Raw genomic sequence first — 26,194 nt, 5'->3', positions numbered from 1 at the left:
AGGGGTATCCTTGTGAAAGGAATGGGGGTACTTTGGATTCGATTCAGGCCGGTAGCCAGCCCAAAAATGTAAAGGGGGTCCGGCTGAAGTTAGGGGAGGCCCGATCCAACCATATTATAGTTCATCACCATATTATAGTTCATTTGCAAGCCTACCGTGAAACTTTTAGGGGGCAGCTAAAAATTTAGGGGTGCCGTCCCCCCTAGACCCCCTGGATACGGGCCTGATTCGATTATCGGTGAATGTGCATTTGTTCAAATTAAACGCTAGTCTGTAAGTCTACGTCTTATATAACCTCGGTGCTCGAAGAAGTATTCTAGGTATATTGAATGAAACTGAGGTATATACATATATACTGTTACTAGTTCTGAAGCTAAGTGTGTTGGGTTATTGAAACGCCTGGAGAATACAAGTTACATTATGCACATTCAAAGGTAAAGCTGAAAGAAAAAGCCTCTGGCTGTGTTTCGTGTGATACTGTAGGGCTATTAAGTAAGGACTCAATTCACACTACCAAATATCTGATATGACAACCAATCAAAATTTGATAAAAGGGAGTTCGTGTCTAGTAAATGCCACGTAATACATGGGATTTCTTTTAGATAGACATTCCCTTACATTTGAGTGGTAGACGTCATGGAGGAAGCAAGAATTCGTTTCATAACGCTTCTTGACGAAGGTTACAGCGCTAAGCAAGCCGCGGAGCATGTAGGCATTCACCCTAGAACTGGTCAGCGGTGGGCACATAGATATCGTGTTACCGGGGAAACAATTCGTCGTCGTGGTAATGGGAGACGCCGAGTTACCACAAATGAGCAAGACCGTCGTCTGGTTGAACAAGCCAAGGAAACTCCCCATTCAAATTCGCGTCAACTGCGACAAGCCGCTGACTTTCCTGGATCACGTCAAACAGCTATTAGGCGACTCAGGGAGGCTAATCTCTTCGCTCGGCGTGCAGCCATTAATGAATTTCTTTCTGCGGAACACATCAGACGACGACGTCAATTTGCAGAGGAAAATATGCATCGGAACTGGACAAATGTCATTTTCAGCGATGAATGTATATTTTCTTCTGCAAATGATGGACCAGTCTGTGTCTTTCGTGAGAGAGGTTCCAGGTTCGATCCTCGATACATATGGCACAAGCGTTCCAGCGGACGCATATCAGTGGCTGTCTGGGGCTGGATATCTACAGATGGATTTGGGTATCTTCACAGGGTTGATGGGCGTCTTACAGGTGCGCAGTATAAGTTCATCTTGGAGAATATTATTCTGCCATCTGTTCGCGAACGTTATCCTGAGGGAGCAATCCACTTTCAACACGACCGATCACCTGTCCATATGTCACGAGTTGTCCAAGAGTGGCTGGCAGAGCAAAATGATGTAGAGGTAATCAATTGGCCTCCACGCGGAGCAGATCTTAACCCAATAGAAAATGTCTGGGCAGAGGTAAAGAGATGTTTGAGGGAGAAATGGGCTAATGAAGTTCCTAGAACTTCCAATGAGCTCTGGGATTCGATCGTTAATGCTTGGGAAGATCTTGCTACGAATGGCACGGGCTATGTCCGTCGAATGATAGAAAGAATGCCTCGTCGAATGTTAGCGGTTGTTGAAGCAGGTGGTCACTGGACATCATATTAAGAACGTGTTTAGTTTTAAACAGCCCTTTTAAGGGCTACATTTCATCCATAAAATGTTATGTGAATATGTGATTAAGCATGCAGAAAAAAATGTGATGCAATCACTAAAATATATTTTTAAAAAATAAAATGTGCTTTGAGTGGGATTCGATCTCGCAACCCTCAGTACCTAAAGCCGAAACGCTACCTCTACTCTAGCCTCTCACTAGCTGTTACGCCTACCAATTCCTTGCACAATTGCTGCCAAGCCGCCAAAATTTCATACATAACATTCCTTCGTAATTAAAAATCATATACAAGAGAGATACCTAATTACTACCATTGTTTGGCATTATTAAGAAGACGTCTCTTGCATTGAAAACGTAGGGCTTCATTATTGACTGATGAAAAGGAAAATGCAATAGTCGAAAATCGTATTTTCTTTGCAAGTAATTTAAACAAATTCCTATTTATAACCAAACTTGAAATGAAGTTGGGTTGAGTTGACTTTAAGTTTAACGTCCCGTTCAGCAGCGAGGCTATATTAGACGTGGACCTACTAACTCACGTGGAATCCGAACCACATGAGCTCCCACCGGGAATCGAATCCGAGTCTCTACGCCATTAAAATAAAGTGGATTCATATCTCTAAATTAGGATAAATTTCTTAAAGTACTTTTGAAATTCTTAACTAGATTTTTGCGTGTTTCCAAAGCAAATTTGATAAACCTTACTGAATTTTGATTATCTTTTTCATACTTCTGAACCATACCTATTAATTGGTATCAAATATACAGAATGTTTCAAAACAACACCGATAACGTTTGGGAGGTGATTCCTGAACCAAAACAAGACAAAAAATATGGACCAACCTGGATTTACAAATGTTTCCTTTCGGAGTTATAGGCTGCCTTAAACATGAAAAAACAAGAATGAATTTTAAAGGTCCATAGGTCCAAAACTATGGGACCTACCGTAGTCGGGTCAAGACTTCACTTAGAAACTAATACGCGAGTTATCCAAAAATGCATGTTTCAGAATCTTAAGGTACTCACGCAACAATTTCTATAGAGGGAGTTTGGCTAAAGGCATATGATTTGAAGTACTCACCAACTAACTCTCTAAAAATTGTTGCGGAAGTACCGTAGGATTGTGAAAGTTGGATATTTGGAGAGAGCACATATAGTTCCTAAGTGAAGCCTTGACCCGACCACGGTGAGTGCCATAGGTTTGGACCTATGGACCTTTGAAGTTCATTTTTCATATTTTTGGCATACTATAACTCCGAAAGGAAGCATTTGTGCACCCAGACTGGTCTATACTTTTTGTCCTATCTTGGTGTCATTAATCACATCCCAAATATTTTGTCGGTGTTGCTTTGAAACACCCTGTATAAAACCACTAACTAGAAGGATTGCACATGCTAATATTCAATCTTACCTGAATAACTGAATCTCTGAAATTAGGGAAATTATTTGATTATCAGTATACATACAATATGGTATTCACATTTATTTTAAACGTTCATTTAGAATAAATAATTTATATTTACTGTCTTCTTTGAGCTGTATAATGTTTTGTAAGAGTATGTTTTGACTTCACTCTTGTATTCAATGTGGGATCAAATTATGGTGATTGCGTTATGTGTTTTATTTATTTAAAAGATTTTAGATAAAGTTGATAAACCAAAAGATCCAAGTGCACTGAAACATTAACAAAAAATGAACAGAATATTTATCAATTCAGCCATGGCTATATATTAAAAATATGTATCCCTGCCTCCGCGTAATGGGATGGAGAATCTCTAGCCAAGAAGGCATATATGTAATTGAAACACGGAGACTTCTGATTTTGAAGCGCCAGTGCTAACTGCACACCTACATTCATTAGTTACCATTCATGTGATAAAGTTTTTGAAACAATTGTTTTTGTAAAATATTTATTATTTTCTGCGAGAGTTAATTTAATTATGTTCCCTCTTCAAAATAGTGTTAAATAATAAATAATAATTTAACAATAGAACAATGCTTAATCCCACACTCCTTAGCAGTTAATACACTCTAGAGCAGCCTAATCATTAGATAGCTAAGGACTCTCTTCCTATAACTTTTACAGTATAAACTCTCAAGCTGATATAACATCTATAACAAGAGTTATACATCATATTAAATTAGAAATAAGTGTGATTATAATAATTGCTTGTTACGTCAGAAAAAAGTTTCTTTGATTAATATCATAGGTATTTTCGTGTACAGAAAAGAAATAAAGAATTACGCTAGGAAGCCAATTAACTCGTTAGACAAGAAACTTTGGTATTTTCGTCACTTAGAATATAGACGTCCTCAGATTTCTGAATTAAGAATTGCAATTAGGAATCCATCAAAGTATTTTGAATTTGTTTAAAATTGTCTCAATGCTCAACGAATTATATTTCAATTGAAAGTTTTGAATAAAAGTCTTAAGATGACACTGCTTTTTTACTTTCTTGTGCACTCCCCTTACGAACAATTTGTTCGGCATACCTTACATAGTACGGCAAAGTACTAGGTATCCCCTGTAATCCATAATGTGTAGGAAGTATAGATTTGAAGTCATCCTTTGTCTGAACGAAATTCTATTCAGAAATATTTCGCTAAAACGTAAATTATGACTACCACCTCAGCAGATATGTCTACAAGATTAGAAACAAAAATCAGTAATCGGTGAAAGCACTGTTTCGTTCAGAATTAATGTTCCGGGGGGGGGGGGCACACTCACAAGGAGAAGGCAGACTTTGGTAAGTAAACTTTGAGCTACTTTTTGCGAGTTGTTAGTGCACATTTAAAGAATTAATATTGCAAACTGGGAGAGCGCAATGGCCAAAAATAACGGAGAAAAACCGTCTTCAAGTTTTTTACTCGCTGCATGAATTGTACGACACACACGTTTACCAAGTGTCGGCGTGGCAAAATGAAAAAAAAAATCTTTGACTCATGCGTAAAGGGTTCCGGGTTCAATTCCTGTTCGAGTCATACACCTTTTTTTTTTTTTTTTGCTTCAACCAATAAAGTAGCCATTTGTAACTATAAGTAAAATATTAATTCATTATATGTTTATAATGAATAAAACAATAGAAATTTTCAAATCACTTGTAAAATCTTTCAATGTTCCATTTTAACTACGGTAGAAACAAAATTGAATCTATTCCGTAAATATTATTGTTACCGCAGTCGTTGTGTAAAAAATGTTCTTGACGCCTCATGTTTACATCTGTAGACAGTGTGCAAATTACAAGGGAAATGAGGAGGAAATCTCCTTTGGTTATAGCAACATCCAGTATTAGCAAAGGGGATTTCCCTCTCAACTCCTTTGTAATTCGTACATTGTCAACAGATGTAGACAGGAAGCGTCAACAACATTTAATACACAACGACTGTCGTAACCAGTGGCGTATTTATTGGGGACGCTTCCGGGCTTAAGCCCCCCCCCCCGAAATATTATTTACTATATTAAAGTAAATGAAATATCTTCGAGAATTTTCACATTTCCAGGACCAAAGTTGGCAAAGCTCCCCCCCCCCCCCGAAATAAAATCGCAAATACACCACTGGTCGTAACCATAATATAACTCATGATATCAGCATGTTTACGGAATTGATTAAATTTTGTTTGCCAGTTAACATGGAACATTGAAAGATTTTACAAGTGATTTGAAAATTTCTATTGTTTTATTCATTATAAACATACGATGAATTAATATTTTACTTATAGTTACAAATGCCTACTTTATTGGTTGAAAAAAAAGAGATGTGTGACTCGAACAGGAATCGAATCCGGGACACTTTACACATGAGTTACAGATTTTACTCACTCTGCGAGTAGAAAACTTTAAGACTGTTTTTCTTCGTTATTTTTGGCCATGGCGCTCTTCAGTTTGTAATATTAACTCTTTAAATGTACACTACAACCTCCCCCCCCCAAAAAAAATGGCTCCGAAGTTCACTTACCAAACTCTGCCTTCTCCTTGTCAGTATTACGGGGGGCACTGTCAGAGCTTGTCTGGAAGAAGCACTGGGTGAAAGATAACGTGTTAAATGAAGCGTTTAAGATCAATCCTTCAAACACTACTGAAGGGGGATTTCTAACTTAATTTCATACATATACCTTAAAATAAAAGATTTCGACTAAAATTGCCACTTTAAAAACTTCATTTCAGAGAATGACTATGAGAAACAATAAGGTCACTGTAAAATACATTATAAAACACACACACTCAAGACTCTATCTACCTTCAAAATGACTTTTCCAAAAGTTCAGACGCAACTAAATAGGTTTTTTAGACATGAAAAAGTTAACCATTCTGAAGTTCATGCAAATATTTAATCTTTCTTCCGAAATAAACTCTTTCAAGTCACCTCCGACTGGGATTTCTCCTTGAAGTGAAAACTGTTCCTTCGTGATTATAAGGTTCACGTACGCCTTTTCGACGCAAACGATCCAGTTCGGATTCCCGGTGAGAGCGCATGTGTATCGGAACCCACATTAAGCTGTAGATCTACGTCTCATATAGTCTCAGTGATCAAAGAGACGACAAACTCAAGATCAGCCATCAAACCAAAAACTTATTTACGTCGCCTTTTCACCCTCATCAAGGAGTATTATGCGCTTTTTTTAAAAAAAAAATATTACATTTACAATCAAACAAATTAACTTGGAGTGCTGTCTTTAAAAAAATATTTAATTTTAATTTCACATATATATTAGACAACTTCGCATAAAATCATACTTGTAGATCTTCATATTGACCAACACTTTTTTAAATCGCCAATTGATATATATTTTTTATATTATATTAATTATTTCAACTACATTTACGTATAACTTGCAGTGCATATATAGAGTAAACAAAAAAAGCAATCCTATTATGGTCATTTTTATGCAACAAAACATTGAATGATGATTTTAAAATATTCTGCATTCAATTAGAAGAAATTTTCGATAGAATAATTTTGATACTTTCATACTTGTTTATGTAGTAATGTAACGATTTATCACAGCATTGTGTACAAAAGGAATTAACAAATGTAGTTACTTTTTCTTGAATATTTAAACTAGGAATGCAATGGATATACCCGATTGCAATGAAATGAGCTGAGCGAGCTTAAACTACGTAATCAGGAAGCGTTTTTCGGTGATTATTCCTCGATGGTACATCGGATTTTTGATTTCGACCTATGTTGTCACTCAGCACGACATACTCTATCAGCGTGCTAAGTTGGGTTGAGATCGGTCAAACGGTCTAGGAGGAAGCGTTTTTCGGTGATTATTCCTCGATGGTACATCGGATTTTTGATTTCGACCTATGTTGTCACTCAGCACGACATACTCTATCAGCGTGCTAAGTTTGGTTGAGATCGGCCAAACGGTCTAGGAGGAAGCGTTTTTCGGTGATTATTCCTCGATGGTACATCGGATTTTTGATTTCGACCTATGTTGTCACTCAGCACGACATACTCTATCAGCGTGCTAAGTTTGGTTGAGATCGGCCAAACGGTCTAGGAGGAGTTCGCGGACAACCAAACGGCTAACCCGAGTATAAGAGCTTCGCTTCGCTCAGCTCAATTAATTTGTTTTGCAAAATTATACAACAAATATAGTTAGCACTAAATGATGCATAATAAATAGGAAAGTAATATTTTATTAAAGTTGCGGGCATGTTGACTAAACTTTTATTAAAGTTTCATTTTCAGGTTGTGACAATTAAGTTCCTTCTTTTTATTGAAATCTTGCTAATTGTAATATTTGATAAATATAAAAGTTTGAATTATACTTTATGCACACATTCAAATTGAATAGCATTAAATTAGTAATATTGAGAAATATTTTTTTAGATTAAAAGAGATTGTTGAGTTGAGTTTAACGTCCCGTTCAGCAGCGAGACTATATAAGACGTGGACCTACTGATTAACGTGAAATCCGAACCACATGAGCTCCCAAAGGGAATCGAACCCGGGCCTCCCACGCTGGATTAAAAAAGAGTTGTTTAAAAAATATCACTAACAAAATGTGAACATAATAATAAATAAAAAAAACTAGTATGCAGGATTTGAACTGCTGATCATCACAAAACGTGAATATTTAGTGAGTGCACACTAATTGATTGCTCCACGATTGCTAGTTTATTAAATACATCTCGATAACACATATAAACAAATTATACGAAAAGGTGTGGTTGCTTCATTTTTTAGTTTAGTTAAATGGTTTTCTGAACATAATTAGCACTGTCGTCTTGCCAATGTTTTGCTAAATTTGCATCCTAAGGGGGAAATGGAATTTTAAAATTTAACCTATAAATAAAGGATCTCAAAAGTCCCTCATGTTATATAGATGAAGTTTGATATATAAACTCCTCACTAAAATAAATGGTTCGGTGTAATCGAGTTTTCGAATATTCAGCATCTACAGGAAAAGGTATAAAGGTAATTTATATAATACTTTCTCAACATATGAATCGAAGTTTTCTGTCTCCTCATCACAGGTAAACGCTGAACTATGTAAAACGAATTTTTGAAAATCAGAATCACTTGGCTAGAGTTGAGTTGATTTTGAGTTTAAAGTCCCTTTCAACAGCGAGGCTACATGAGACGCGACCTACTGATTAATGTGAAATCCGAACCACATGAGCTCCCTCCGGGAATCGAACCCAGGTCTACCACGCCAAATCATTTGGCTAGAGTCGTGATTTCACCACCTCACTGTCGCCAAAATATATATCCTAAAGCAGAAGGAGATTCAAAATACATGATAAAATAGTGTATCCTGCAAGTCCGTCATTAGGGACTTGAAACTACTTATATAAATTCGTCAATGAAGTAAGTAAAGACTTATTCCAGTGTTTAGGATAGCTTGGCTTCTAAAAAGAGAAAGGGCAATTTGTAAAAATTAAGTTGATGTTGATTACCTCATCACCACGTACTGATGATTTCAGGGGGTAGCAGAGGGGCACATTTTCTCCTGGGACCAATGAAATTCTTACTACTCCAAACTTCCGAAGAAACCAGTACTTTTGCAATGCTACTTTAACCCTGTATATTGAAATTCTCCCCCGGGAGAAATAGTTTGTACTCATCACTTTCATCACGGATAATGACTGAATCGTTTGGAATTAAACTTCGAAGATAGTCGAATCAGTTTTCTTTTTTATCATATTGCTTTCATTAGAATCGGTATCCTAAGGAAGAAATCGGCTTCAAATTTGTGATAAAAATATAGTATCTTCCGAAACTCTTAAAATAGGCAGATTAAATTTTGTTTATAAACTCCTTTTGAAAAGTAAGATGACACTTGTCCCAATAAAGGGTATGACTCACATGCGAAATTCTTGGCGATCCTTTGTATAGCCATGGTTTAGCCCCTTCGTGATAAAAACGGAAGTATTGTTTTATTAAAATTAATGATATGTTGATTAAGTTTTATTAAAGTTTCATTTTCGCAATGAAACTTTATGACAATGAAGCTGCTATTTTTGATAAAACTCTTGATAATTTTAACAGGTCTAAAAGCAAAAATTTGAATTGTTTGTCCATATTTAAATTACTAACATAAAAAGAATAATATCAAATACCTTTTATTAATAGAAGAGAGGTGTATAACAAAATCTCGCGAACAAACTTTTAAAAATACTGTAGGCACGGAGCTGGAACTAATGATCATCGAAAAAAAAAAAAAAAAGAGGGCACTAAATCATGCTTTAACAAATCACCCTACTACTTGTTGAAAAACACTGTAACGAATAGAGAGAACAAGCGTTTCTTAAAAAAAAAGAAAAAAAAGAAAAAAAGACTATCGGGTATGTGATTTGTACTGATGGTTATGGAAAAATAAAGAATAAAGAGCAAGTGCTAAGTAACTACTCTACAAAGGTAAGTTAAGAGCGAACTACTTGCAGACGCATATAAGGAAACCACTAACACAAAATGCATGATCGTTTAACATATTTTCTAGCTTATTTCTATTTATTTCTTTGTTTACGTGTAAAATGCTTAATATCATTATTAGAGTTATTCCATATGTATAGTAACTAACATTATGACAGATATACTTTGCATTTTTAACAATTTCTGAACATGAATCTTTGAACCTTATGCGCTCTGAAAGGAGATTCAAGTAGAGATCTTAAAGATGAAACATGTCTAAAATTTCAAAAGTGAACTTGACTCCCTCGTGTACTGAATGTGCCAGTTTTCAGTTAAATAGCAATTCACACATAGTGTATTATGCCCATGTCATTTCCCTGCCATGATCCGTCCGTGTCACTGCTGTGGCCATTGTCACATATCATGCCGTTCTGTGGCGTGACACTATTTCTTTCTACACCCTTTCCCTTGGTTCGGATCAACTTCGTGTCCCATCGTGTGCTACGAAGAAAACCGAAGGATCCCGACCGAACAGTTTCTCTTCAAGCTATCGAGTAAGAGTGATTGAATTATGTAATTGTATTTTATTTATTAATTTACTAAACACATTTCCGATATAGCAAAAATACCATTATTTTTATAAAATGTTTATTATTTTCATGAAGCAGAGAGAATTTTCTACTTGGCTTTAGAACTATCCCTACTAATTTTTAATCAACATCTAATATTTTACGTTTATTATTTCTGTGTATTATCTGAATATTTCTTGCAGAAACTATGTTTTATTTAATTACTGTTTTATGAAAGTTTAGTCATATGTTAATTAAAATTTCACTATTTGTAAGTTTCTCATTTCGGTTATGAAAATGATTATAATTGAAGCTTCCACTTTTTATAAAATTCTTGACAGTTTTAATGTTTTAAGGACATAATTCTAAATTATTTGGAAATATTCAAATAAACTAGAATGAAGAGAATAATACTAAGGAGCATTATTAGAACAAAACATTGTTCCTTAAGGAATTCACAGAATCAAGCTTTTCTAAAAAAAAAAAAAAAAAAAAAGTTACTCTAGGGTATGGGATTCGAAGTGATGATCGTGGAAAAATAAAGTATGTAAAGAAGAAGCTTAAACCGACTACTCTACAAAGGCACGGTACGGATGACACCTTGGTAGATGTATGTAACGAAACCACTAACACAAAATGTCTGATCGCTTCGCACATTTTGTAGCTTATTTCTATTTAGTCGTTTGTTTAAATGTAAAATGCTTAATAGCAATGATTGTTAGAGCTGTGCCACATGTATAGTAACTAATCTTATGACAGATTTACGTTGTATTTCTAACAAAGCATAAAATTCCCTCCCTCTTTGTAAATTTCGCTGCGCGTTTGCCACGTTTACGAAAATGGAACTTAGAATTTTTCGATGAAAGTTTCGGAGATTTCTTTTTTTAATTATAACTTGCTTATTTCTTAATTTTTTATTGAAATATTTTTTGGAAATATGTGTTTTGTTTTTCTGCTTATTTCAAAGAAGAAATGTGACATTTTCTATCACAAGAAAGAGAGTTATTTCTATTTATGTAATTTCTAAAGACATGCGACAACAATTTTGGACACAAGTGTACGTGTGTTTATAGAGGAAGAGGGGGTCAAATTTGGCTAATTTACATTTAGTTTCAGAACGGTTCCATATAAAGCAAGATATATATATATCACTGAAGTGGTCTAGAAGCATAATTCTTGTTCGTATACATGATATGTGCAGCAAAAATGATTTGCATATGGACGTGGTACTGTCGTTGGGGAGGGGAGAGAATGTCTAATTCAATTAATGTTTTTCTGTGCATTTTTTTTAATACTTCCTACATAAAACGAATTCGTTACGCAATAACAACACTGGCTACCATTTCTTATATTATTGTCACAAGTATGTGGCCTACACAGTAGCATCATTTTGTCAGCGCAAAAGCACACATTTTGCACATTTTTAGCAGCATTTTGTCACAGCATTTTGCGGTGACTGCAAGAGTTGCCAGGGCCCCGCAAAGTAAATATTTTCATATGTTTTAATGATTTTTAGGTCTGTTCGTTTCTACAAATACGGCGGGAATTTCACGAGTGTTACCTCGTTGGAATATGTGGTCTATAAGCTTTCCAACTGTGTATAAATCATGATTCTGTGATAATTAGGAGGGTCACCAGAGCCCCGAACGTGAGAGTCTACCATTTTGTTAAAATCAATGGCTGGCGTCTAAAGGTTAAGTGTGTTGTTATGCCGTAGACACTAATCATTGTTGGATATCCATGTTGCAGATAGAAATGTATCTTGAAAACTGTTTAGTTAAAAGATGTCATTTGCTCCTTGTAGGCTAGTCACTGCTCTTTTCTATGAGTTGTATTGCATTTGTCAGAGTATTTCTTCTAGCTTATGATGTGAGAAGTGTTCAGTATTATGGAAATGATAGTGACCAAAAAATACTCAAGTTTTGAATTTGTGAATTTGGATCTTAAAATAGTGTATAGTGTCTTTAATCTAAATTATTCTTGGAAATTAAGAAATGTTCAAATATTGGGTTGGCAACTAAGTTCCTGCCGTTTTTTTTAAATTGGAAAAATCTGTATGACATTAAATACTTTTGGCACGAAGTTGTACATCATTCAAAACAGAATATATTGTTCTACCTAAATATATGTTTCGTTGTTACTAAGATACATTTTCTTGTTATTTACAGATCATTAACATGATATGTCAAGTTGAGAAGAATGAGCATTTTCGACACCACCTTCTTTTTGCCTTTAATCAAGGTTCTAAGGCCGCAGACGCTGTTCGCAACATTTGTGCTGTGTATGGAGTAGGTGCTGTAGCTGAAAGAACCGCCCGTGATTGGTATGCAAAGTTCAAAAAAGGAAATTTTGACCTCAAAGACGCACCTCTGTTTTGGCCGTCCAGTTGAGTTCGATGAAGAGCGATTGAACCATCTTTTGCATGAAAATCCGCATCAAACAACAAGGGAACGGGCAGAGACAATGGATTGCTCCCACACTACTGTAGAGAAGCATCTTCACTCGATGGGCAAAGTTAAGAAGTGTGGAGCATGGGTGTCGCACACTTTGTGTTACCAACAAAAATCAACGAGCCACAATCTTCGCTGGTTTGCTTGCTCGTCACCGTGCAACCCATGGACACAAGGAACGATTTCTTCACCGAATCGTTACTGGCGATGAAAAATGGTGCCTCTATATGAATGTAAAGCAGCGTAAGGAATGGCTTAGCCCCGGTAAGCAAGCGACCCCACGCGCGAAACAGGGCGTTCTTCCGCGTAAAACGATGTTGTGCGTATGGTGGGACTGAGAATGGATTCTGCATTTCGAATTGCTTGAAAGGAACCAAACGATCAACGCGGCACTCTATGTGTAACAAATGGAATGACTCAACACGGCTATTCAAGAGAAAAGACCTGATCGGCAGCATGATGTTCTTTTGCTGCACTACAACGCCCGCCCTTATATCGCCAATATGACCAAGGAAGCCATTCAAACTCATGGTTGGGAAGTGCTGCCACACCCTCCATACTCTCCCGATTTGGCACCAACGGATTTTCACCTCTTTCGATCTCTTTCAAATGCTATGCAGGGAGTTTCTTTCAATACTGATGCAGAAATGAGAGCTTGGTTGGATGACTTTTTCGAGTCTCAAACAGGTGATTTCTACCAACGAGATATTGAAAAACTTGTTGAACGTTGGGAAAACAATGTAAACAACAAAGGAGAATACATTCTTGATTAACTACTTGTATATGTTTATTGAAAAATAACCTTTAACTAACATTATTAAAAACGGCGGGAACTTAGTTGCCAACCCAATACTTCATTTGAATTTCTGTTGGTTTAGTTATACGTACATTGATGTACAGAATTTCGTTCAATAATTGCTGTTATAATAAGAATATAACTCTGCTTGTAATTTACTTCATGCACAAATCCTGCGGAGGATGGGTTGTTTGTTTCAAAATTAAATTAGCTTCTGGTATTTTAGTTGTTTTAAACATGTCCAACCACCATCGAAAAAAAAAACACATTTAAAACAATTTGTTTAAAACGTTTAAAACAAACTGAATAAAACAACAGCCCTCGTTGAAAACATGTTTTAAACACTTGTTTTAAACATATCAACCCTGCTTTGTTGGAGACAAAATTGTTCTTTTCCCAAGAAAACAGGAAGAGAGAAGCTACACAACAGCATGAACTGAAAACAATAGCTATTACCAATAGTACTCTAATTCTGGATAAATACGTCATTACAGCAAAATGTCAGTAAGTTATGTCCTTATTATATTGCTTCGGTTCTTATTAACATGAAAATTATAATGCTTTGTATAAAGAAAAAAAGAATGGGATGGGATGGGATTCGATCTAGTGTCAAAATAGTGTAAGAACTACTAATCCACCACGCTACCCACCTAACTACGGAAACTACTTTTTGCTTGTTCTTTTTTTTCTTAAATAAATGCTAATATCGATAGCGGATGTCACTTCCAACCTCAAGACAGGAAATTTCCTCTTTGTTTCTATATTTCCGTACGACATCTTGGTTACAGAAGCTAATTTATATTTGGCAGACAATCTACACACTAGGTTTTAACCAATAAATGCAACATTTTACTCCACTATCCAGTTCCTTGATCGAACTCCTTGACTTCCCTACTGAATGCCCTCCGCAATCGTGCTCTGTTACTGAAAAAAATCCCTAGAAATCATGATTGCCAGTATACACAAACCCGAGCATAATTTTGTTTTTTGCTTGTATTTTTATTATTTTATTATATTTTTTGGAAGTATCTCCTTAGATGGATTGCTTTCTATTATCTCCACATACTAATAACTGAATTTTACCCATAAACGTAAGGAAAATGAAATAAATGCAAAAAATCGTGAGTTACAGTATACGCACAATTTTTATTGCGCATGGGAGTACATATTTTCTTAAAGTACTTTCCCTAGGGGCTGTTATAATGTTAGTAGATGATTGAATCTAATTTTTGAAGTATGAAATATGAAGAGCGATACCAGCTGCAACAAATGCTGTAACCATATTCTTGATGTTCCCTTGATTGGTGCCCATGCGCTGCAACAGTTGATGAAAAGTAGTGGCAAAACTATTACCGCTGCTTCCTGCTTCACCCTCATTTTGTGCAGTTTTCCTTAAGCGGTGTTTCGAACAAGAAACATGTAGGTGCACAGTAGACGACTTCTAATAACTTATGAACGAATTCAGAACAAAGAATACAAAATAAATTACTTTGAAATGGTCAGTTGAAAATTCTCTTACTCTCTGAGATGCATATAGTTTTGATTTTGGCATCTTGAGATCAGCACAAGTTTTGCCTGCCTTTTAACACAAAGTGGGGAAACGAAAAATACACACACACACATATATATATATATATATATTCAGAGCGGAAAGTGCGGGGAGAGGAGGAATTCGAACTTCCCATTGTTACGCGTAAAGGTAATTGGCAGTTGATTTCCATGGTTTGCCGCATTGATAACAGCCTTTGTTCACTTTTTTTTTCTTGGCACAAAAATTGGGGCAATTGACTTTTATAACGACCACTAAATGTGTATTACTATGAAAATCACCAGTTTGTAATTAGCTTAATACTTGTTTTGCATATTTTATATGTCGTTATAGCCCTCAGTCTGTATATTTACATAATCTAGGTTACTGTTTTATCAAAATCCATCTAAACACTTCATTTAGATATTACCCTTTTTTATTTGTAGTACGGTACGTAATAAATTAAACATTTACACACTTTGTACATGTATATATCACAAGATGGATTCTCTATATATTATATGTTTTTTCGTTACTATGACGACTTACAAAACATGTCATATCACTATCACACCAGAACATCAATCATAATAATAGAAAAGAAATTATATCTATTTCTCTTTATATTTTCTTCTTCTTCCTTTTGAACAGCTTGTGCATATTTTAAAAGCACATTTTGCCCGTAAATACAAATTATATAAAAATTACACAATACCGTTACACACACACACACACACACACACGTGTATATATATATATATATATATATAGTATATTCAGAGCGGAAAGTGAGGGGAGAGGAGGAATTCGAACTTCCCATTGTTAGGCGTAAAGGTAATTGGCAGTTGATTTCCATTGTTTACCGCTTTGATAACAGCCTTTGTTCACTTTTTTTTTTTCTTGGCACAAAAACATATTAACATATTTTCCTTTGTTGCACATATTCACAGGGCTCTGGAATAAAAACCATTATGCTTTATTTCTGTTAATTGTGCTTTATTATGCTTATAAGATCAGCAAATTTAGATATGTAAAATGGTCAAAGTCACAGATATAGTACCAACCATAGGTGGAAAATTCCATTATGGTTTTACTGCTTTGTATGCTTTATGGTTACTTATTTCAGAAAATCTTCCCATAAGTTTGTTGGACATTATTACCAGCTGGGTTAAAGAATTACAAATTATGAATAATTTTTATTTTTCTGTTAGTTATTTGTGTATTTGTAACCCCTAATGGTGGAGACATTCACTACATTGTAGCTTCAGTACAGAATTTACCAATGTGTACTGGTCAAAGTTACATGCTCATATTGGTTACTTTGCACCGATTTTTGGAAGCAGTCCCACCATACAGTTAAGGTACAATAACGGTCAGAACATACTTCTCAAGAGAAACTAAAGTATGAAATCAAGTCAATCTTTTCTACTGTATAATGATGAAAACGGAGCAAGAAATCACATTGTGCTCGAAAATTCGGCGCAAAGGACGCCCACTTTATGGTAGATCTTATTGAGAAAGATTGTTGTCCATTACCTCATCATTACATTATGAACTGTAGATTTGGGTCATTACAGTTTAAATATTGTAGGACTTCTTAAGTTTTACTTTCCATTGTGTTCGTAAATTCTAACTTTTCTTGTTTTCCGTAGGATCAGGCTTCGAGTCCCCTCCGGTCCAAGGATTAAATTTTTCAGTGATTCAGTGATTTCTCTTTCTTTTCTTTCTTTCTTTCTTTTTTTTTTTTTTTCTGAGGTGATACACATCTGTTGTTTCATTTGGACTTGTATTCCTTAGGACGTAATTCAAGATTTATACTGAGTTGCACACTATTGGGCCCAAATCGAGCAATCAATTAAAAGATAATTTGTTAAAAGTAAGTGATGGTTGTTTAAATTATTACATTATTATTATTTTAAAATTTTGCAGAGAACTGATGGAATGCAAATTGAAACAGAAAATGTTAAGAAGCAGCCAAGAAGTGATGTCACAACTCGTTCCTATTCAGGTGTATCTAGCAACAACCAATCATGTGAAAAGGAAAACTCTCGTCATCCCGACGTGGAAGGTTGTACTTTTGAAAATACAGGAGTTATAAGTTCAATGCCAAGCCTTTTTCCACCTGCGGCGAAGCCTGCACAGCAGTCGCACCGTCTACGTACATTTCCAGGTCAGCAGGAGGATATGGATCATGTTAATTTTAGCTTCAATAAAATACTCCGCCTTCTGCGTTAGCGCATGAGTTTTTCTTTGTGATAAGAAACAGAAACTTTTTATTATTATTTTTCTTGGGCCCAATACATTTGGTTTTTGTTGCAATGAATAAGGAAGAGTTGTTCGCATTTTTATATTGAATATCCTCTGTCCATTGAATCATGGTGAGTGTTCTGTCATATTGAACCATTTTGGCATATTTGCTTGCAGTTTCGTGTTTCTTCAAAACTGTTTGCAAGCTAGCCTTGCCTGTGTCAAATGGTGAAAAAATACATAAACTCGTTGGTTTATGCAACAGTGACGAACACATCACACGTATATTTTTTTAAATAATAGAAAATTACAGGTAGAAAGATCAATTATATTTGTGATTATTGAAATGCTTATTATATTTATTATATAGAAACAGGTTGTGATTTTTTTTTATTTTATTTATTTTTTATTTTTTGTTAAAACTGTGCTTTTGTTTCTCCTTGTGAGAGAATAAATTCACAATCGAAACTTGTTACATTAGGTACTCTAAGATATTTCCTTGTTTTTAATTACCTAAGTTAATATAAGTAATATTTTTTCCTAGTTTGCTCCCGCCTATTGGCACGTTTTACTCTTCCCTGATTTAAACGTTACTGCCACGATGGGCATTTATATTATCGAGTCAGCCTTGCCAAAGAAATGAAGTTGTACAGCTATCTGCTCAATGTATATATGTTTTTTATGTCTTTGTTATGTTTTTATGTTATATGATATATGTTTTTATGTTTTATATGTCTTTATATTTTTATGTCTTTATTTTTTTATGTCTTTATCTAATTGTATCTTTGGGTTCGAGGGACCATTACATACCTTTGAATGTGCTGGTAGGTGTGGTTTTCCAGCAAGACTGCAAACCTCCACTTGATGCCATTGGGGTGGTTGTTGCAGAGGCTAACAAAAGTCTCATTGATGTGGCGTAGAGTTTATTACTGATATCACAGAATGTGGTATTATGGCATGTGACCAACTTATTTTCCTTTTCTGTGAGTTTGCTAGTTATTCACATTGCTCTGAGCATTGTGTTGACAGACGTCACTTGCATTTCTATCCAAGATATCTCCATTACGCTTAGCTTCTACAGTAACCATAACAGTGACATCTAATGAACGTTTGCAGAATCTTACAGAGAAAGGACACCCATCAGCACACACAGAGGTACGTGATTGTGCTATAAATAAAACTTTATAGAGACAAGTTTGTTCGAGCCCAAATACTGTGTACTATCTAGAACAAACTGTTTGATGAGTATATGTATTTGTAAAAATCCGAAAGCAATAAATCTATGTATTCCTTGAGATTGCTTAACGTCTCATGCAGTATCGTAAAACTCAATACTATTTCCTTCAAAGACATCATTCCTCTCTCAACTCCTACTGAATAATTGGCCATAACATCATACTGTTACTCAAACTATTATTAAATTTAATCTCTCATACATTACATCTAATCATCAACTGATAATCCACACATACTCAGATAAACATCGATATCTCATTTACAGCCATGGCTGTCTTTCACAGCACTCGATACTATCAGAATCTAAACATTACAATATTAAATATAAACATGCATCTACCATAGTTTTCGTTTTCCTTTTTTCATCAGTTCTTTTGATGAAACCTTCACTGTCAACATCATGTCCTAAATCATTTACATTATCAATATCCTACTTGCAACTGCGTCTTCCTTCTAGTCTTTTAGCGTACAATGGTACTTCGGTATACACCCGCTTTGAAATAAGTCCAACTTTGTGTACGTTTCGTTTGGACACGAAGAATTTTGCTTGTCACACCTTGTTTGAAATAGGAGTTGCAAGCACAAGACTAAGATGGATACACTCTGTTCAGGCACGGAGAAGGAGTGAATGAAACTCCTACTTCATTAATCAAGTAAATACTTGTCAAATGGATCGATGTCAAAAACTTTGTAAAGAAATACCACAAGCTGTAGTTTCAAAAAAGCCCAAACAAGGTGAAATACCATTGTGTGGAATGAGCAATGTCACATTTTCGAAATATACTAAGAAGACGACAAAAGGAAAGTTCTTTGGACAAATTTTAGGTAAAAGTTAAACCTGGCAGGCCTCAAGTAGGGAAAAGAGACATAAAAGAAGAAGAAAAAAAAACGAATTTCAGATACGAGCATAAATGTTTTTTTATTTCATCTAATTGCTTTGGTATTTATGTATTTTAGTATCAAGCAGTGTTTAAATGTATTTTATATAAATTCTTAGTGCACAACGTGTCAATAACAACAGGATTCTTTTTCACAGCAACAGATTAATCATTTTTCCTTTTTTTCTAATGGGGAAAGGTTTGGTATACGCTCTATGTGGTATAAGTCCAAGGACTCGAAACTGATTCGACATATGCCGAGGTACCATTGTATTTATGTATTATCAGTCCTTGTACTTTCGGAATTTTGTTTTCCTCTTGATTTTTTGAGGACTCAATTTTTTCTTTCTTTCTTTCATTTCTGTATCTTTGCAATCCACTACATTAACTGTTCCAATATATTGTTGCAGGAACAACAAATCTTAACACACAAACTATGTCCAGCAAGCATTTGCTACTGGCATAACCTATCTATGAATTTAGTACAGTATTATACATATCGCCATTGTAAGGAACCAAATTTTGATTGTTCGGTATGCTCGTCAAGTAACTTTTCAGTTGATTTTCCTATTGTTCACGTCTTGGTTTTATGTATTAACATTTTATTACATGTCACAGTTCTTGTTTGTATTTTCTGTTTTCCATTTCCGTAAACTCTATTTTATGAACTCAGTATAGTAGAAATAACATTATATATGTAATTTATTTATTTATTTTCAAGATGTTTTGTTGTTTTTAAATGTAAATCCTTTGTTTAATTTATACACATGTAAGTTTGAAATTTGCATTGTATTTTATTCAGTATATAGTTTGTTGTATGTATGTAGTTTTACACTGCAAAGCCCATGTTCCTTCTACAGCTGTAGTGTTTGCGTTTATAATTGTGTGTATACATTTATTATGTTGCAAATTTTCCAGTGGCAGTATAAATTCTTCATAGATGCAACAAAATGCACAGATTAATTCTTTAATCAACTGTACTAACTTAAACTCAATATGTAAAATCTAAAGAATAAAACAAGGGAATATTTGTGGATTTGACTAATTGACACAAATTTTAATAATGTAAAATAAAGAGTAAAAATAAAAGTGCCCTTAATTCATAACTGAATACTTAAATCTCAATTGAATAATTAGTGCTTAATATCATAAATTATGATATTAATTTAAGAAAAAGCAAAAAGTAATCACAAAAAAAAAAAAAAAAAAAAAGTAAAGAGAAAAGAAAAAGAATAATTGCCGGCACATTACAGTAACCAAGTGTTGAGTTCCCATTTCCGTTCAGCGTATTAAAAGGAAGACATTCATAATCGTGTTCACAGAATGATGCAGAAAGAAAATATTATACAATGCCGTCCAAAAGCCTTAAACTGCAACATGGTACAATCTCATACAAAAGTATGTGACCAACATGTTTTTAATGAAAAATGTGCTGAACACGGTGGGAGACGTGGAACCAGGATTCTGTAGCCAAGTGTTGGAAGTGATTGGAAGTTTTCAGATTCATATATCGTGTATTCCACAAAAGACGAATACTTGTTTAGGAAGGTTATCGTGAGCCATGTGTTTTGTTCGATAAGATAAAGTCACTCATTTGGGAAGCCTAGAATAAATTATATGTCATACTTCAAAATCAAATCGTTTTTGTGAAGTTATCAAATAAAATTATTTTCTTATCATATTACTTCAATAACCGAAACTTCGAAATTTGAGGAAATTTACTCAGTTTTCCAACTTTTATTTGACCGGTTTCAATCGCAACCATTTTAGATAATTGGGATACCCCAAATGAAGTATGCACTATATTTTATCGAATACCAAATATATTGTACATAGTTCCTACCAGAAAATGCTTTTATGTGTGAAAATTTGTAACATTGGGAAGATTTTGAACCCTTTTACTTCCTTATTCGTGGGAGATCCTTGCAACATCAAACAATAACATTGTTTTGATAGACTGGAAGAAGGCACATACCAAGTTCCATTAAAATCCAATAAGCCTTACGAGAAATATAATGACACAGGCAGACATACAATTGCTGGTTGAGTCACTTGGTAGAAACTCGTTACGTTTGGTTCAATTACGTGAATGTTTTGTTTCGGATGTAAACTTATTTTTATAGTTTAAGAAAAATCTAGAAAACACTTTAGTTTTATCTAAAAATTTTACTTGCTGCCTTATATTATTATCTTAGCAAAACAAATAAGAAAAATCCAAAAGAATGAAACCAGATGTAATACTGTAATACTACATTTTATATCTATTCCTTCCACGTAAGTTAAAAAGTTGTACTTGGTGAAGATTCGAATATGAACCAGCAGAGTTGTAGGTACTCACTATGACAAATATTTACGTGCTGCATGTCTTCGATAAAATGTAAACATTCAAGTGATTTTTATATTTCTGTTGTGTGAAACTTAACATGTAACAGTTTTTCCTGTTTTCCTTGCCTCTTATTCTATTGTGTCATATGTTGTGTAAACTGCATTTGCAAGAGTAATATCCTTATTTTGTTTTTTAATAAAGATTTGCTTAAAAGTTCTAATAAGGTTACTCAAATACGTGTATAAGATTACTCAAATGCTTTACAAATGGATACCTTCCATTAGTATAACAGAAAAATATATTATCTTGCAAACAAAAAAGGCATTTTTATTCTGACAGATAATACCTATCTTGAACTAAGGTTCTGTCATCTCACTATTATAGTGCATATCGACTGGGTTCCTAGAGCATCCGACATCAATCTAATAGAAAATCTATGGGCAGAACTTACTAGAACTATTGAAAAATTGACCTGACAACCCATCAAGAAGAGCTGACGAGCTATGAGAACTAGTTAATGCGTGGGAAGAAGTGGTACAGGGACACAGATATGTCACCAGCTCTGTTATCTCCGTACCAAGGCGATTAAGAGCCGTAATAGAAACTAATACGGTGTACACCAACTAATCTTTAATAAAGAGACAGTCAACACAAAAAATATAACTGTTTATAGAGTTGCCTTATTTGGTTTATTTATCGTGTAGTTTGACTTTAATCGAGACTTACAAGACCCCAGCGTACTTCTACGATACGCAGTGTGTCTCAAAAACCCCTGAAATTATGTTATTATCAGAGTTACAACAAAATGTAAGAGGGGAAATCACCTCCAGATATGATGTTATCAATGTAAAGTGAAAGAATTTTATAAATCGGATGAGCGGTTTGGGCTGTACACTTTTATGTGCCCAATGTTAAATGAAAATGAAAAAAAAATATATATATTTCACTTCACATTGAAAACATATTTGGAGACGGTTTCCCCTCTTACATTTTGTTGTAACTCTGATAATAGCAGAGTTACCCTATGTTAGTGGACTTTTCAGACACCCTGTATAACGATTATTTACTAGGAATAGGCTTAGTTTTTGTGTGTATGTGTGTGGGTGGTTGGTTAAGTGGTTAGTGTTCTCACTTTCAAAGCAGGAGATCTAGGTTCGACCCCAAGTGGGGTACTTTTCTGTTTTTACTAACGAGTAACATTTATTTCAAAATCATTCACTTATTGTGTGGAATATTTTAAATTACAACATAACAGTGAGTAAGGAGAATAACCATCTGTCAATGTAGTTTAGAGAAGACATTGAAATCTATACAAAAAAATATAAATATATAAAAAACGGAAACTGGTAAACAATAAAAAATGTAAAGGAAATGAATACAAATACACAAAATAATGATCCTAATAAGCACAAGGAAGTGAGGAAAAAGGTGTACTTGCTATATCGAGAACAAAGAAGCTACATCTCTATATATATAATGTTTTCACTGACATAGTTGTCACTCGTCTGAAAGAATGTTCCATCTAGGAAATTCTTCCTAATGCAATCGAAATGTTATAGATTATAAAACATATCACTGCTATGACATGACGCCAGCATATATTCGTATTTTACAAACAAAATTACAACTCTTTATAATGTGTACCCTTGATCAGAAAGCAATAAGAAAGACTAGCTGAAATCTCTCTTCCTTGCACGAGAAAAATCGATTTATGCAAAATATTTGAAAGGTATAATTGAACCCCTTTTCTCCCCCTTTAGGATACGTATTTGAATTGAAATTATAAAATCCCAACTCAGCCTAAGTCGAACTATTTTCCAAATTCATGTGAAACATTAGAAACGCTTTCCCGTGACAGTGAAGAGAGACAACGTCTACAACGCTTTTATATATTAGAAAACTACTACAAAAATAACCCCCTTTTCCCCTCTCATTTAGGAGCGGAATTTTCTGAAATGCTGGACGTGTCTATTTAATGATTTCAAGTTTCAAATCTATAACATGAGAGCTCATGAAATACGCAGGTTTGGCATACATTTTGAACCACTTCGTTTCCCTAACGATAAGCATTTTAATCATGACATGATTAAAAAAAAAAAAAAAAAAAAACGGTTCGATGTACAGGCAAGGCCACAATTTTTCAGTATAGTTCTCTTCGGTTCTGCTCGTACCCAACTGACCGCTTCACAGATACGAGCACATGATTCATGATACGGGTCAACACTTCTGGTCAGAGTGCCCATATTTTTGCACGAACATTGTCCTTGAGTTACTGCATTTGTCGTTTGTTGAAATACACTGTCCTTCAGATAACCCCAAAGCAAATAATCAAGCGACCATTCTTGTTTGAAAATAATGAAGCCAATACAGTAACGGTGACTGGCGATTGATATCGAAACATGATTGAGAGTATTGTGCGTCCTGTAGTGGCGAACATGCCTGAAATGTGGTTTCAACAAGATAGGGTCAAACCATGCACGGCAAGGGCCTCAGTTGAGCTTCTGAGGACCATTTTCGGCCATTCCATCATCTCGGGAAACACTGTTATAAACAGGTCCTCTCGTTCGTTTGACCCCACTCCGCTTGATTATTTTCTTTGGGGTCATCTGAAAGACAAAATGTATGTGAACAGAAACATGGACATTCGTATCAGAAGTGTTGACCCCTGTCATGAATCTGGTGCTACACAAACTCCGTATAAGTGAGCCCCATAATGGCGGACACTTACTTGAGGTTATATTTCATACATAACTGTAAAGAATCCCCCATCCTGGGTCTTTAAGTCTGTGAAATATCAATGGAAACGAATGATAAATAAAAAAGTTATTCGCGGTTATAATCCCTTCGTTACATTTTGCCGCCCCTGTAGATACAACTAATTTATCTTAACATAATTGTTTTATATAAATATTTGCTTTGGGAGTGGCCCATAATTTTGTACAGGTGCCTTCCATTTCAACTCAGGCCAAAAAAAAAAAAAAAAAAAAAAAAAACTGTACCATCAGACATTGTTGAAACATTTTTATAGCAACTAGACATGTTTCTTTGGTTTTGTCGAAAAAAGAATCCCCGCCAAGTAATGGGCTATCAAAGACGGGGAGTAGAATTTATCAATTGTAGAAGACATGGAAAATGGTCAACTTTGGAGCCCCACCATTCAGCTATGGAGATAGGTAGAGTTATAATTCTTGTTGTGGTATGTACATAGGGATATAAATAAACTATATTTTATTATAGTTTGGTTTGCGCATGCGTATCTTTTTGTACACAAATTAACAAATGAACATCATTTTATCTGAAAAGTCGAAGTTTGCGAAATTTTTTTCGAGCACTTCCGGTTCGAATTTTAAAATTCTGTTTCCACGGTTGGTAAGACCTAGTTACCCGCTTTCCTAAAAAAATGGATCGCTTCTGTGTGCAACCGTTTCGTCGCAAAAAATCCGAGAAATTGTCAAATTTTCAAAAATCACCATTTTCTCGAAAACACCATTTTCTAAAATTCTGAAATTTTGTCAGATGGTTCAACTTTACATGAATAATAAACACACCAAATACCATTCTCGACCAATGCTTCGTGAATTAACTACAGCATTTGAAGTTAGCAAAGTTTCGTTAACTTGGATGTCATAGTTGGCAACACTGGAAACAATAAAAGTGCAACAATTTGATGATGTTTGTGAGTCACATTCATTAGATAACGAACAAAAGTTGTTTCCTGACTGTTTTTTATTATTTTGATCAAAAATACCCACTGAAATAGTAAAATGAAGCTCCTCCCCCTACTCATTTGTTTCCTTAAACCGAAGTAATGTCAGGTGGAAATTACGATACGAAACACACAAATTTTAAGTTCACTTACTTAAAATGGTCTTCGGAAACAAAATTTCATTATTTTTTTTCACATGAACCAATCATTTGCTTGCTTGGTGTCTTCTTCGCTAACAGCATGTAACCGTGCAGATGCTCCAATAAGTGTTGATGCACTCACAACTAGTAGCAAATTGCCGATAGTCACAAAACACTTATTTTCACTTCTCTTATGCTCTTCTGGAAAACTGTACCCTGCTGAAGGTCCATGTGGAGGCATAAACAGCACTTCAACTTCACGTAATTCATGATTTATTCATAATATTTCTGCTACCAACCACTGGTTATCATATATGCATGTAACAAAAGTTCCTTTTTGCAGACTTCTTAAATCTACACTTTGAATTGCAGAAACTCGATTTTGGGGGAAGCATGAAGTTAGTTCATGGTGACCCGTTACTGCCATAAAAAAACTTCGCCATTTTCCGAAAGCCAAAGGTAACTTCGTTGCATACCAGTTACCGGTCGCACACTTTCTCATTCTTGCATTATTTTTTTTTTTTTTTTTCGGAAATTGTCTAGTTTTAGTTCCAGGCAACAAAACGAAAGTAATACCCGGAGTTTGTATGAAAAAGCTGTCAGTTGTTTCATAATAATATACCACTGCCTTAAAGATGGAAATTTGCTCCATTTTCCGGTGATAACTGAATTTCACCTTGCAGAATAACAGTCCACTTTTCAGCGAGGTCCACATGAAGTAAAATAGAATTTGTATCTTGAAATTTTATACGATGCCTTTCGGTAGCAATTAATTCTCTTTAGATTTTCTTGATGTAGTTATGAA

The 26,194-nt window shown here is 34.8% G+C and overlaps 1 protein-coding gene across 4 annotated transcripts in view; it reads left to right on the top strand.

Moving 5' to 3' along the window:
• LOC145673888 (tudor domain-containing protein 5-like) overlaps positions 1 to 21,852 on the top strand; it is a 171,819-nt gene extending 149,967 nt beyond the window's left edge. The window contains exon 10 of one of the 4 annotated variants that reach the window (XM_081743680.1): positions 16,786 to 21,852. In XM_081743680.1, coding sequence (XP_081599806.1) covers positions 16,786 to 17,091 — 306 coding nt within the window. In that variant the 3' untranslated portion in view covers positions 17,092 to 21,852. Of the gene's footprint in view, positions 1 to 12,250; positions 13,309 to 16,785 lie in introns of those variants that run through there. The other 3 variants (XM_081743682.1, XM_081743681.1, XM_081743683.1) reach the window with 3 other exon arrangements.
• Positions 21,853 to 26,194: the final 4,342 nt, after the last annotated feature.

Source organism: Thermobia domestica, chromosome 17 (assembly GCF_964235325.1).
Source record: "Thermobia domestica chromosome 17, izTheDome1.hap1.1, whole genome shotgun sequence".
In the NCBI taxonomy this organism is placed as follows: domain Eukaryota; kingdom Metazoa; phylum Arthropoda; class Insecta; order Zygentoma; family Lepismatidae; genus Thermobia; species Thermobia domestica.
This window is presented reverse-complemented; position numbering and strand designations above follow the sequence as displayed.